The following is a 12913-nucleotide window of genomic DNA, read 5'->3' on the forward strand; positions in this document are numbered from 1 at the left end:
GACATGATGTACTGTTTTTCTAACCTCACTAACATGCTTTTTCTGTCGAATATCTGCAAATATCTGTAAAATAATTATATTTTTTGCAGACCTAAATACAGTCAAACGTAATAGAATACTATATGTAAAAGTACAGATTTTGATGTGGACATTATTTACAGTTTTGTCCAGTTTTTATAGTGTTAATAAGTAAATTAATATTTTTTTCAGTGATTTTACCAGATTTTTTTTTCTTTAATTTAACAAAATGGGGGCAAATCTGTCAAATAACAGTAAATTGCTTATTTAGAAAAAATAATAATGAAAATTAAAACCAGTTTTTACAGTGTAGTGTTATCATTTTTCACTCTGGTTCTAGTTTTGAGGTCAGCTAGATTTCCCTTCGAAAAACTTTTTTTGGGTTTTTTTTTTTGTGCTGCAGGATGAAAAACACCCAAACAAAAACGTTATAATCCAGAAGAATCGTATGAAATTAGACCTTCTCTATTTTGATTTTATTTGCATCCAGTAATTACATCTCTATCGAGTCGCGTTGACTAACTTTGCACAGGAGAGCGATGCATGTGCACTTTAAAATATAGACGTGTTTTTTTTTCTCTATTTTTTCCAGTTTTAATTGTAAGTTTTTGAACAATTTATTGACATTTTACAGATTTTTCCAATGTTGTTAAATTACAGGTAATATCTAGTAAAATCATACATTAAAATATATATATAGAGATTTTTTTTACAAACATTTATTTGACCTTTTATAATGACTAATATGACTTTGCTCTATTTGCACAGTGGGTTTTGTTGTTGTTGTTATTTTATTTTTGCAGTTCTTGCAGTATTCCATCTTATTTTTCTGGCATGCTTGCTGCCAGATTTTCAGACTTTTCTTTTTTTTTTGCTGTGCATGTAATCCACTGTAACTGTCTGTATTTTTACCTTCTGATGGCTGCTTGCTCTCCTAAATCAGCATCACAGCTTTACTAAGTAACTGCAGGTGAAAACACAAAACCCACCTCTCAGTTTGACAGTCATGAAACTGTCTGTGCGCAAATTCTTTATTATTCTGGAGTTTTAGAAACTTGAGAGCGATCCATACAGGACGACGTTAAACCAACGATGAAGCGACACATTCCCTCAAACTCAGTAACCTTTAGAGGGACTGACATCAGCTATAGTTAGACCGTCACTCCTGTGAAATGTGGTTTATGGCCCGGCTTTGTGCTGCGAAGTCTGCAGCAAGCAGAAGTGGTATTTAGGTGCAGGAGTCATGAGCCGCAAAACCAAGGAGTGAGTTTCTGTTTCTGAACTTTCACACTGAATGTAGCTCACGTGAGCTTCAGGTTTCTGTTTGCTGTCAAAACTCAGCTCAAAACAAAATGAATTTACTGCTGCAGGGATTTCCCATCGTCTTCTGCGCTAATGCAACCTGACGAGAAAGCAGAAGCTGTGTTAGTTGTAAGGAGGGTTCGTTTATCTCCTCTGCTCTGTCCAGGTGTCCTCATCTTCATCAACTGTGCTTACGTGAAATGGGGCACGCTGGTCCAGGACATCTTCACTTACGCCAAACTCATGTCGCTCTTCCTCATCATCGTCGTGGGAATCCTGAAAATGTCTGCTGGTAAGAAAGAAAGTAAAAGAAAGAATTCCCGGGAGTAAATAGGATGAAACAAACGCTTTCATCTTCTCCTGTTGCAGGACAAACGAAGAGCTTTGAGAACTCGTTTGAAGGCTCCTCCACGGATCCCGGAGCCATCGCTCTGGCCCTCTACTCGGCTCTCTTCTCCTACTCCGGCTGGGATACGCTCAACTTCGTCACGGAGGAGATTCAGAATCCAGAGAGGTGATCCAGACAGACGTTTGACCCGATGGCGCTTCCTCGACTTGACTCGCTGATCGGAAATCTGTTTACAGCTCATTTCCGACAGTGGTGCTGACAGGTTTAATGGTTGACATGTCTCTGAGACGACTGGACACAGGCGGTCACAGTGACTCATAAAGTTTTTCTAAATTTCCTCAATTTCTGCCAGACATCGGCTTACACCTCATTTAAAGCTGATACTAGGAACACTATCAAAAAAATGCATCAAATGGCTGTTTATATACGACGACAGAAACAGAAACCAGAGCGATTTGAGCTCCTTTTTGGCGGGAGTTCTGTTTTTGGCAACCACAAACAGTAAACTAGTGATCTCAGGTTAACGTTTAGTCACGACAGAGGCAGAAATTTGGCTCAGAAGGTGGTGGGGACCAAAAACGGAGCTAAAAGAGAGCCGATATTGAATTTCAGCTCATTAGGAGGACAGAAATATGATTCAAAATAAACACTGGAGTAACTTTAAAGGTCAGTTTTGTGTTTGCATCTTTTTTCCCCTCCAAGTTTTTAACCAACAAAGTGCAATATTACAATCTACCCCACTGATACACAAACATTTAGTGCTAAACATAACTAATTTTGCCTTTCTACTCCAATGTTTATGTATATTTGTTGTCTTACTGCACTTACGTTGCTGTGTTTTTTACTTATATTTCGCTCGTTTTATTGTACTTAGTATTTATGAGTTTTTTCTTTTTAACAAAACGGGTCCTGAGAACTAATTTCATACCACAAACGTGTGAATGTGAGCTAGCATGACAGATAAGGTTCCTTGAATCATGGAATCCCCTTGAAGTCATCAAAACCCTTCAAGTAGTTTGACACGATTGTTGACTTTTAAACTTTTACATTTGACAGAAAAGCTTAAAAACTCCCTCAGCTGTGACTATCACATGTACAATCTGTATCTGAACAAACAGGAGATGGACTATAGAGGCTGGAGTTATGACTTGAGTGAAATAATCCCGATGGATCCTCTATCCTGTGTTTGTTCTCAGTGACTGTGTGCTCTGTGTTGTCATAGAAACCTGCCCCTGGCCATCGCCGTCTCCATGCCCATCGTGACCATCATCTACCTGCTGACCAACGTGGCGTATTATGTGGTCCTAGACATGCCGTCTCTGCTGGCCAGCGACGCCGTTGCTGTGGTAAGACGCGGTCACCTGAGAGAGATGCTTTACTCTGCTGCTAAATATAGACCTGTTCCACTTAGGAAGGGTCGACTCGAGACGTGACATGGAAACAAGACTGCTGAGATTGATGCAAAAGCAACGTGCATGATGCCAGTGTCACAGCCTGAGGCTCTGCTCAAAGCATGTCTTTGCAAATGTGACCCCACAGACGTTTGGAAACGCAGTGCTGGGTCCGTTCAAGTGGATCATCCCAGTGTCGGTGGCCATGTCCTGCTACGGAGGGCTCAACGCTTCCATCATCGCTGCCTCTCGGTAATAAAACACTGACCGGGCGCTGGCTTTGTGCTCGTGTTGTGAATACTTTCCCAGTAACTTTACTGCCCATGCAGGCTGTTCTTCGTCGGAGCCAGAGAAGGCCACCTCCCCGACAGCCTGAGCCTGATCCACCTGGAGCGCTACACGCCCATACCGGCGCTGCTGTTCAACGTAAGGAACCTGAAACACAGCAGATTTGTGCCAAAACCAACGTCTGGTTAAACGATTCTCTCCTGTGTGGCTGCAGGGCTTGATGGGCCTGATCTTCCTGTGCGTGGAGGACGTGTTTCAGCTCATCAACTACTTCAGCTTCAGCTACTGGCTCTACGTGGGTCTGTCGGTGGCCGGCCTCATCTACCTGCGCATCACTCAGCCGGACAGACACCGGCCTGTCAAGGTGCACTCGTTTTCCGTCATAGAGATGCTTAGTGGTTATATGTGGACGTGTGTGTGGAGATTCTCGGCCGTCCAGCACAGTGGGAATGTCGTTGTGCGCGTGTTTCCTTTGCTTTTAAAGCGACATTATAAAAAAATTAAATAAAATAAATACAAAAATAAAAATAAAAATAAACATTTTTTAAAATAAAAAATAAATGTAAAAATAAAAAAAAATAAAACAATAAATAATAAAAAATAGATGTAAAAAATAAAAATGAAACAATAAATAAATAAATACAATTTATAACATTTTTTTAAAAATTTATTAGCCTTTTTTATGGATTCATTTTTGAATAATATTGCTTTATATTGCCACATCATTTATTTTTTATTTTACTTCTTCTTCTTTTGTTTCCACTTTTATTTTGCTGTTCTTTTTTTGATTTATTTTTGTAATTTGGCACTCTCAGTGCTCCACAGAAAAAACCATTAAATGTTTAGTTTGCTAAAAAAAAATAAAAAAATAAAAAAAATTTAACATTCTAAATGTTCGCATATCACAGCTTAAACTAAACCATATGATGTGTAAAATATGCTGACGTGTAGGATGAATAAAAGAGACCAGAGTGATCAACACAGCAGGTTTTAGTGTTAAAGATGGAGTTTTTGATTCTACTCCACCTTTGTCAGCGTGTAGACAATGAATAATATAACAAGCTTTACAAGAGAACACATTTTTATAGATGAATTCTGTGTTTTTTCAACCATTTTGGTTTCTTACAAAAATCAGTGTCTCTGAGTTGTTAACAGTAAAGAGTTGTTTTTCCTTTAAACGTCTCACACGGTTTGGGTTAAATGATCCAAAGTCTCCTTTAAAAATGAGAGAAAAAGTACAAAAACTGAAAACAGATTTGTGTTTTTTATTTCTTCCCTCCCTCATTAATCATGTCAGAGTCCTGCAGGTTTGTCTGTTTATAAGATTGTACAGAAAGTAGGTCAGAGCGGCTCCACCTGCAGCAGCAGCAGCAGCAGGCTACTGACACACCGACGCTTCACTATTAATCATCTCATCAGGCCTCATATATGTACAGACCGGTCCATCAGGCTTTGGCTTCAGTTCTTTAACTACATTTTTTTCCATGTACAGTATTTCTACATCGTTGTTTTGGTACTTCTATGTCAACAAGGGGTCTGAATCCTTTCTCGAACGCTGACATTAAAGTGCAGCGTTCATGCACACTCCTGGATCTGTACACGGGAGAGAAAGCGACTGATTCACACAACTTTATCCCAGTGTGGCCCGTTTGTGCACAGGACAAGGAGGGGAATCTGATGTGAGACAGTCCTCTGTGAAGCTGATGAGAGCGGCAGCAGCATGTGCCTGCACTGGAGGGTTACTCTGGTCCTCCGTGGTCTGAAGCAGGGATGAGATCACCTAATCATGTGGCCATCTGTCCAATAGCACTGCAGGCAGCATAGCGTGCTCTGGGGTGAGGTTCGGAGCAGAAGAGGAGCATGAAGCTGATCATCTCTTGGCTGACGGCGCCATGAGCCCAGCGTGGCGGTACTTCCAGTCAGGGTTCTGCAGCATCTGCATGATATGTTGCTCCCTTTCCTCCCAGAACACAGGCGATTCTGGCAAGAGAACTCTCTCCAACCACAACATTACTGTCAAAGTCATCGTCCTCCAGCTCATCAGCCACGGCCCACTCATCATCATCCTCAAGGTCCACCATCACAGCCAGCATCTGGGATGCACAATATATGAACAACCACATCAGTGTCGACTGATATCAGAGTTTTTTCCCGTATATCGGTATCGGTCTGATGAACACATTTAGCCGATGATTGTCTGACATCAGCGGCTTCGTCTCTACGTTTGATATCGCTGCTATTTCACAGATGTTTTTACTTAAATGGTCCTGGACTTAAATATGTTTTACTTTTGTTACGTACTAAAGAAGACTGTGTGGTTTAATCTGGGCTTCTTCTGAATAGTTTTATCATAGTGCTTACTTATACTAATTTTTTGGTGTGAACAAAAATTAAATATCGACATCGGTGATATCAGAAATCTTAATATCAGATATCAGCCAGAAATGTTAATATCATGCATCACTACTAAATATCAATATCTTTTTTTTCCACTCCAACTTTAAATTAACAAAGAAATGATATTTTCAGGCTAAACGATGACCCTCAGTCGTTGTGTTTGTAGAGTTTGTGGCTCAAAGCGTCTCTCCGGATGGAAGCATTCATACAGGCGCTGACCACTCGTGTCTTCTTGCCTCCACAGCTCACCCTGTTCTTCCCCTTCGTCTACTGCCTGTGCAGCCTGTTCCTGGTCATCGTGCCGCTGTACGGAGACACCATCAACTCCCTCATAGGCATCGGCATCGCGCTCTCTGGGATCCCGGTTTACTACGTCGCCATCTACCTGCCTGAGGACAGGAGGCCACGATTCATACGCAAACTAAACTGTAAGGTTCAAACCTTCATATGAATTTGTTTTATTTCAAGACCTGATCATCTGCTCCAGTGTTTGTTAGGCCTCATTCAAACGCTACCTGACCGATCTGATTATAGGAAGATTTTGATTTCTGTTTATTGCCAAATATCTGCACCACATGATTCACATCAATTTCAAAACACAGTCATGTTGAATCATCACTGATCTCTCCTCTATCTTTTTTTTTTAACCCTCCCACATCCTTCCTCCTTCCTCCTCCAGCCTTTGCCACCAGATACACCCAGATACTGCTCTACTGCTGCCTGACCGAGTTCGACTTCGAGGAGGAAACGCCGTCGGGCGGTAAAACGCAGTGACGGGCTTCACGAGTCCGACCGGAGGCCTCGGTCCTGGAGAACAAGGCCTCGCGTGGACGGAGCGGCGAGGCTCACAATATTTGTGAGGATGACTTGTGCCAGGTCAAGTTAAAAAAAGAAAAACAGGCGACTTTCTCCTGTGACGCCAACACACTTTTCTACAGAGGAATATCTTCTATGAGGATTTGAATGAAACTATTGACAACACGTGTAGCTGCAGGTCACAGTTTATGTGTGAGTGTTTCATGTTATTTATTTACAACATGTTAAGTTTGCAGAAGCACGTCTGACGCTGTTGTTCATCATCCAGGGATATTTTTATTCATACGTGAATAACTGCAGATATAAACACCATAAAATTGTCCATTTTAAGCAGAAGCTGTTTAAGTTTTTGCACATTATATTTTCCTGAAGCTGTGTTTCCACACTGAGTGTGTTCGTTCTGACCGTTTTAATTCAGCCGACCTTTACGGTGACACAGTCCTGATGCTGCAGTTTATCTGATGTTTGTCTGCAAGTTTGGTTTTTGGAAGCAAAACGCTCCCTGGTGGAAAACTCCCTGATTCGTCTTCACCAGGCTACAGCTTCATCCTTCATCGCTGTCAGACCAGCTCGACACAAACCAACCTCAGCTGCTCCATCTAGAGGAAAACAGCAGAACTGAACTTCTGGTGCAGTCAGAGGAAGTTGGACTGAATAATGACTTTTGCCCTTATTCACTAGAAACCAAACAAACTCTGGATTTAAATGATTGATAAAATCTAGTTTTCTTATTCAACTCTGAGTCAAAGCACTTTACCAGCTCAATGCTTTTTAAAACGTGTCCTTGTGTTGTGTTTTTTTTACACGTGTTAGCGTTCAGCCAATCACACTGGATGTTCACGTTTAACTTTTGGCCTCTTTGACCAACGTGTGCTTTGTTTCTCCTCTTTAATGAAACGGTATATTTTTATATCTAACCCTCTCTACCCGGCATGAAACTGAGCTGTCCTTCTTTGTCATGGACACTTTCTTTATCATTTTGTATTTTGATTAAACTGCAAATGTTTTTTTTGCATCAGACTGTGTTTGTGTGTTATTTGTGAATCAGTCTTTAGGTCTCTGTTCAGACTCTAGTGAGGATTAAGGTGTAGAGATGATGATGGCTGAAATGGTGACGCTGTGGACATTTAAGATCCTGGCTGCAGCTCTAAATGACATCCAGCGGACCAACAGCTCGTTTTCCTCTCGTCATCTGTGGCATCGTGTCATTTAAACGTACCTGCATTTTAAGGTGTTTTTATTTTTACATGTATTGGTCAAAGTAGGCACTACGGTAGCATAGCTGGTTGAGCTGGCATCCAATGTTCAGCGGCTATAGTCCCCGACGTAGAGGTCACATATCATCTATCCATTATCTATACACCGCTTCATCCTCACTAGGGTCATGGGGGGCTGGAGTCTATCCCAGCTGACTCAGGGTGAAGGCAGGTTCACCTGGACAGGTAACCAGGCTATCACAGGGCCACACTTAGAGACAGACAACCAAGCACACTCACATTCACACATACGGACAATTTACAATCACCAATTAACCTCAGCATGTTTCTGGACTGTGGGAGGAAGCCGGAGAACCCGGAGAGAACCCACGCTGCACGGGGAGAACATGGAGACTCCACGCAGAAAGATCCCGGGTGTCCTCACCGTGAACTGGCAAGGCAACCTTCTAGCTGTGAGGCAACGATGCTAACCACTGAGCCACCTTGCAGCCCCGTCACATATCATGCTGTTTACTTTTTTGACTTAAAACACATCAGCAATAAAATAAAACAAAACATCTAGACGCGGTGCATTAATGTCTACAAAGGTTTATTCATCTTCAGCATTCCATTGCGTTCGCGTAAAAGAAACGTTTTCTGGTTTTTAACAGATTCTACAGAAAACATCACTTTAGTTTCATTATTTTATAAAGAAATTCTGTTTAAAAATGGGATCAGCGAACAGAATAGCTCCGAAAATACACCTTTAAAAACTAACTTTCACTAAGATCTTCTAGTTATTCGTCATGTTTGGATCCGGGAGCGTCTCCTCCTACGACAGGCTGCAGTTGGCCGTGTCGAAACCCGGACAGATCCACTTGTTGCTGAACTGTTTGTAGCCCTCAGCTTCAGTCAGCTTGCTTCCTGCAGAGAGATCAGATGTTTCAGGGTTAAAGCCTCTTCACAGAACAACACACTGTCATCGTGTGGTGATCGTGGAGGGAGCATCTACCGTCCATCAGGTTCTGCAGGCTGCAGAAGTTGGTGCTGTTATCGGCCGGGTCTTTGACGAATTCGGACACAGCGTCTCCCTGTTGGTCAAAGGTCAGTGAGTGATTCTGAACTCCCCTTTAACTGGGTTAACATTTCTTCTCACTGCGTCACAACATCAGTGAGTTAAAAATTCATGTTTGTGTAATTTATTCACATTTCTGCAGAATGTCGTCCAATGTGTTGGGAGTCTGTATCGTGTAGGACCTACACTTGGTATTTAATTGAAGCAGGTAACATGTAAAACGAAGCTGATTTAAACTAAAGCCTCTGAATCCTACTTACGGTCACTTTGCAGACGGTGGACTGCTCCAGGAGAAACTGAAGGTCGCTCAGTTTCTTGGTGCTCGGAGACGTGTGCGTGGCTTTGATCACGTAAGGAACTGAGGACACAAGCTGACAGCACATTTCAAACTCAGCCAAGTGTGACAGATGCAGTCTATCAGTAATTAAAGCGACGACAGTAGTCGTGCACCATGAGGCCAGAAGAAGTCTGAAGAGTTCTAGTTTCACTGCATTTTTAAAAAAGATTTTCAAGAGAACAATCAAGTCCAAATTATGAAGACGTTCCACCTCAAGAAAGACTAAAGAAATACTAAATGTAAACGTTGGGTTAAACAAGAAACCAGAGTTCCAACATGCCTGGACTGTCTGTTTGTGCACAAATGTTAAATTAAAAACAAAATCTTGAATCATGTTGTGTTGGAGGAGCTGTGGAAGCAATAATTGAGACCATAAACTCATCAGGAGGATGTTTACTGAGGCAACAAATGAAGTGAGAAGTAGATTCATTTTCTCATCGACGTCCATGTACTTGCGTTGCCCCCTGCTGGCTCGTAGAAATAATGCAGGTTTAGATCACATTTGCATTGGATTCAACCAAGTTTGAATTAACCAACATCCTAAGTTAATGAGTTAAGAAACTGTTGAATACAAGACAATAATCTCAGGTGTGTTGGTCATTTATGATCCTGGATGCACAAAAGACAAGTTAAAGTGACAAGTATTTAAAAGAAGCACATGAATAAAGCGTCGTATTGTCTTTAAACTAAACGTTCATGACTGCTTCTAACGCTGTTCTGCTGCATTCACACTCTTATTTACAAAGATGGTGACAATATGGATTCTTAAAGCAAAAACAACACGATTTTATGAAACTTTTGTGAACTACAAGAGTGTTTCTGACCTCGTACGAGCACTTCTCTCCTTCGTACAGGCAGCTCTGTCTGATCTGCCAGGCCTTGACCTGGCTCACCAGCTTTCCTTGGACGTCGCTGCACGAGATGCCGAACAACCTGCAGAGCAGCAAGTGTTGGCTTCGTTAGTATTCAGATGGAAGCTCGTGCAGAATCTTAAAAATGTGAGACAAATCTCATTACCCTCTCAAACTCTGTCTCACATTCCTCACAGACATGACTGATGTGAGTCTTGTGAGTTTGACCATATCGACGATAACAAGCAGGAGAAATCACACAGCACAGTACTTTGAATTCATAACATGCATTTGACCCCTTTGTACTGTCGGATGGGTTTCATGCAACCCAAACAGCGCCACAGAACATGATCTGGGTCCAACCAGTCGCATGAATCTGCTCTGGACAGCAGGAACACCGACTGGATATTTAGTCAGTCAAATCACATTGTTGTACACGTCACACTCAGGTGAATCCAGCACAAATCCTCCATAAATCCTCCATCAGTATGACACACAGACGCTCGTAAAAGATCTACGGTACCATTTGATTTTGCACTGTGAGGTCCGGTCTGCCAGGGAGATGGTCAGCGCCGCCCCCAGAGCTGCAGCTACAACCAGGAGTCGCAGGTCCATGTTGAGCAGCGAGGTTCAGAGTCCAGGATGTGGTCCAGAGGGCAGACGTCTCCCGAGTGTCTGCTCGGACCGCCCCGAGGGCTTAAAGAGAAGCACACGGGTCACGTGGAGAAAGAGGACAGCGTGGCATGGATTAGCACGGACCGCAGCAGAACGAGACGAAGAGAAAGTTACACATCAGTCAGATACAGCTGGACTCAGAAGAAGCATCCAGGTGTTAATCCTCACTAGGGACATGGGGGGCTGGAGTCTATCCCAGCTGACTCAGGGTGAAGGCAGGTTCACCTGGACAGGTAACCAGTCTATCACAGGGCTACACTTAGAGACAGACAACCAAGCACACTCACATTCACACCTACGGACAATTTACAATCACCAATTAACCTCAACATGTTTCTGAACTGTGGGAGGAAGCCGGAGAACCCGGAGAGAACCCACACTGCACGGGGAGAACATGGAGACTCCACACAGAAAGATCCCGGGTGTCCTCACCGGGACACCCGGTGACCTTCTAGCTGCGAGGCGACGGTGCTAACCACTGAGCCACCTTGCTAATACATGAATCTGCATTCATAAATATCACGTGCCACATTTTGTACATTAAAGAAGACATGACTTGTGTGTTTTTGGCTTTATTTTAGAAGCAACTACAGAACACGTCATGAAGCTTTTGTGTTTCAAGAACATTTAATTCAGAACCACAGGATGTCCCACCACCAGCAGCACCTCCCGCCTCTCCTCATGTTTCATTTACAACCAGAAAAATTGTGAACTCAGAAGACAACAAAAACTAAACCGGCCACAACCGTGAGTCCACGCTGACATTAAAATAAAGCATGTAAGCGGTTGTAACAGATTGTCAACAGGAACATCTTTACTTCACATCTCCTGCTCTCTGCTCAGTGTGTGTCTGTTTCCACAAATGGTCCTGTTCTGGTCGGACTGGAGCAGAGCACACACCTCAAAACAGCGTCACAAAGATGGAATAAAAAGAGCACTCTTACACTAACAGCATCCGGTTTTCTAGGGCAGCGGCTCCAGACTGTGTCACACTTTCACAATGTGGAGTTCAATTTCAACCTGTTAGTAACACTCGGGCAGGTCCAGCAGTTTCAAAGGGAGGAACTCCTACAAACATGCAGCAATGTGCCCGGACCGGCTACTGAGAACAGAGCAGCTCAGGTTACAGGTTACATAGTATGACTTCATTGTCCTGCTCAGAGCTTATACAGCCGTCCTCACATGTATTCATCCCCTTCCATTAAAGAAAAGGCAAAATCCACAACAGTCAGTGAAATAACTAGAAAATGAAAAAAGTAATAATAAATAAACATTTGCTAAGTAATAATTTAGTGAAATAAGATGTTGCTTTTGAATTGTGGTTGAAAAGAATAATTTTTTTTAAAAAAACAGTCCTGGACCAATGAGAGCATTTTGCTGATGAGCAGTGAAATCTAAATACCTGTCAACAGGTGCAGACGTCTGACTGAGAGCTACAGGAAACACCTGATTGGCTCAAAGGGTTATTCATCTAAATAGTAGTTTCGGGGTCCCATCATGCTGGTTTGCTTGTTTTTTTTAAATATTTCTGTTAAACCACAATTCAAAAGCAACGTCATGATGTTCACTACATTTTTATTTATTATTACTTTTGTCAACTTATTTTAGTGACTGAAGATGATTTTTCCTTCTTTAATGTCAGGCTGTGAATACATTTGACTGTAGTTGTTTGTTGCTATATTCATATTCAAGCTCTCACATGTTGCACCTATAAGATGTTGAATCAGTTTAAAGCTTTTATATGCATTAATTCAAGTGCTAAATGTGATACCGGCTTCACACATTTCTACATCTCTATAATGAAAACATGATTCCCTGTAGGCTACTACACCTAAAATACTTAGTCCTTTATTAAGCACAATATATGAATGCCCTCTATAATTAAAATAAAATGACATGAAAAAAAGATTAAATTTACTATTTTGGGTACTAAAGAAAAAATCTTGCAGGAACTATATCAGTACAGTCGTGACTCGATAACCCGACACTAAATGTAAAACCTTCTTTCATGTCAGATAGCAAGGCTGTCGGATTGTCAAGACGGAGGTCCAGATACAAGGAGGGCTTGATGCTGGAAGGCTCATTAGTTGTTAATATTTATTGTTCATAGTTGTTATAATAACTACTGTATTGTTCGAACACGATGCATCGCTGGATTTCAGCCTAACTGACCGGTGTGCAAATTCTGGCCACTTCCACCCCGGGGCAGCGCTCTGAC

The 12913-nt window shown here is 42.1% G+C and overlaps 1 protein-coding gene across 1 annotated transcript in view; it reads left to right on the forward strand.

Moving 5' to 3' along the window:
- The window catches only part of LOC103358814 (Y+L amino acid transporter 2), a 9299-nt gene extending 1720 nt beyond the window's left edge, over nt 1–7579 (forward strand). Inside the window, exons 3-10 of the mRNA XM_008283971.1 lie at nt 1487–1612; nt 1690–1834; nt 2892–3015; nt 3209–3312; nt 3390–3486; nt 3563–3712; nt 5990–6173; nt 6425–7579. Coding sequence (XP_008282193.1) covers nt 1487–1612; nt 1690–1834; nt 2892–3015; nt 3209–3312; nt 3390–3486; nt 3563–3712; nt 5990–6173; nt 6425–6519 — 1025 coding nt within the window. The 3' untranslated portion in view covers nt 6520–7579. The remainder of the gene's footprint in view (nt 1–1486; nt 1613–1689; nt 1835–2891; nt 3016–3208; nt 3313–3389; nt 3487–3562; nt 3713–5989; nt 6174–6424) is intronic.
- Nucleotides 7580–12913: the final 5334 nt, after the last annotated feature.

This window comes from Stegastes partitus, unplaced genomic scaffold, assembly GCF_000690725.1.
Source record: "Stegastes partitus isolate 25-593 unplaced genomic scaffold, Stegastes_partitus-1.0.2 Scaffold0, whole genome shotgun sequence".
Taxonomy (NCBI): domain Eukaryota; kingdom Metazoa; phylum Chordata; class Actinopteri; family Pomacentridae; genus Stegastes; species Stegastes partitus.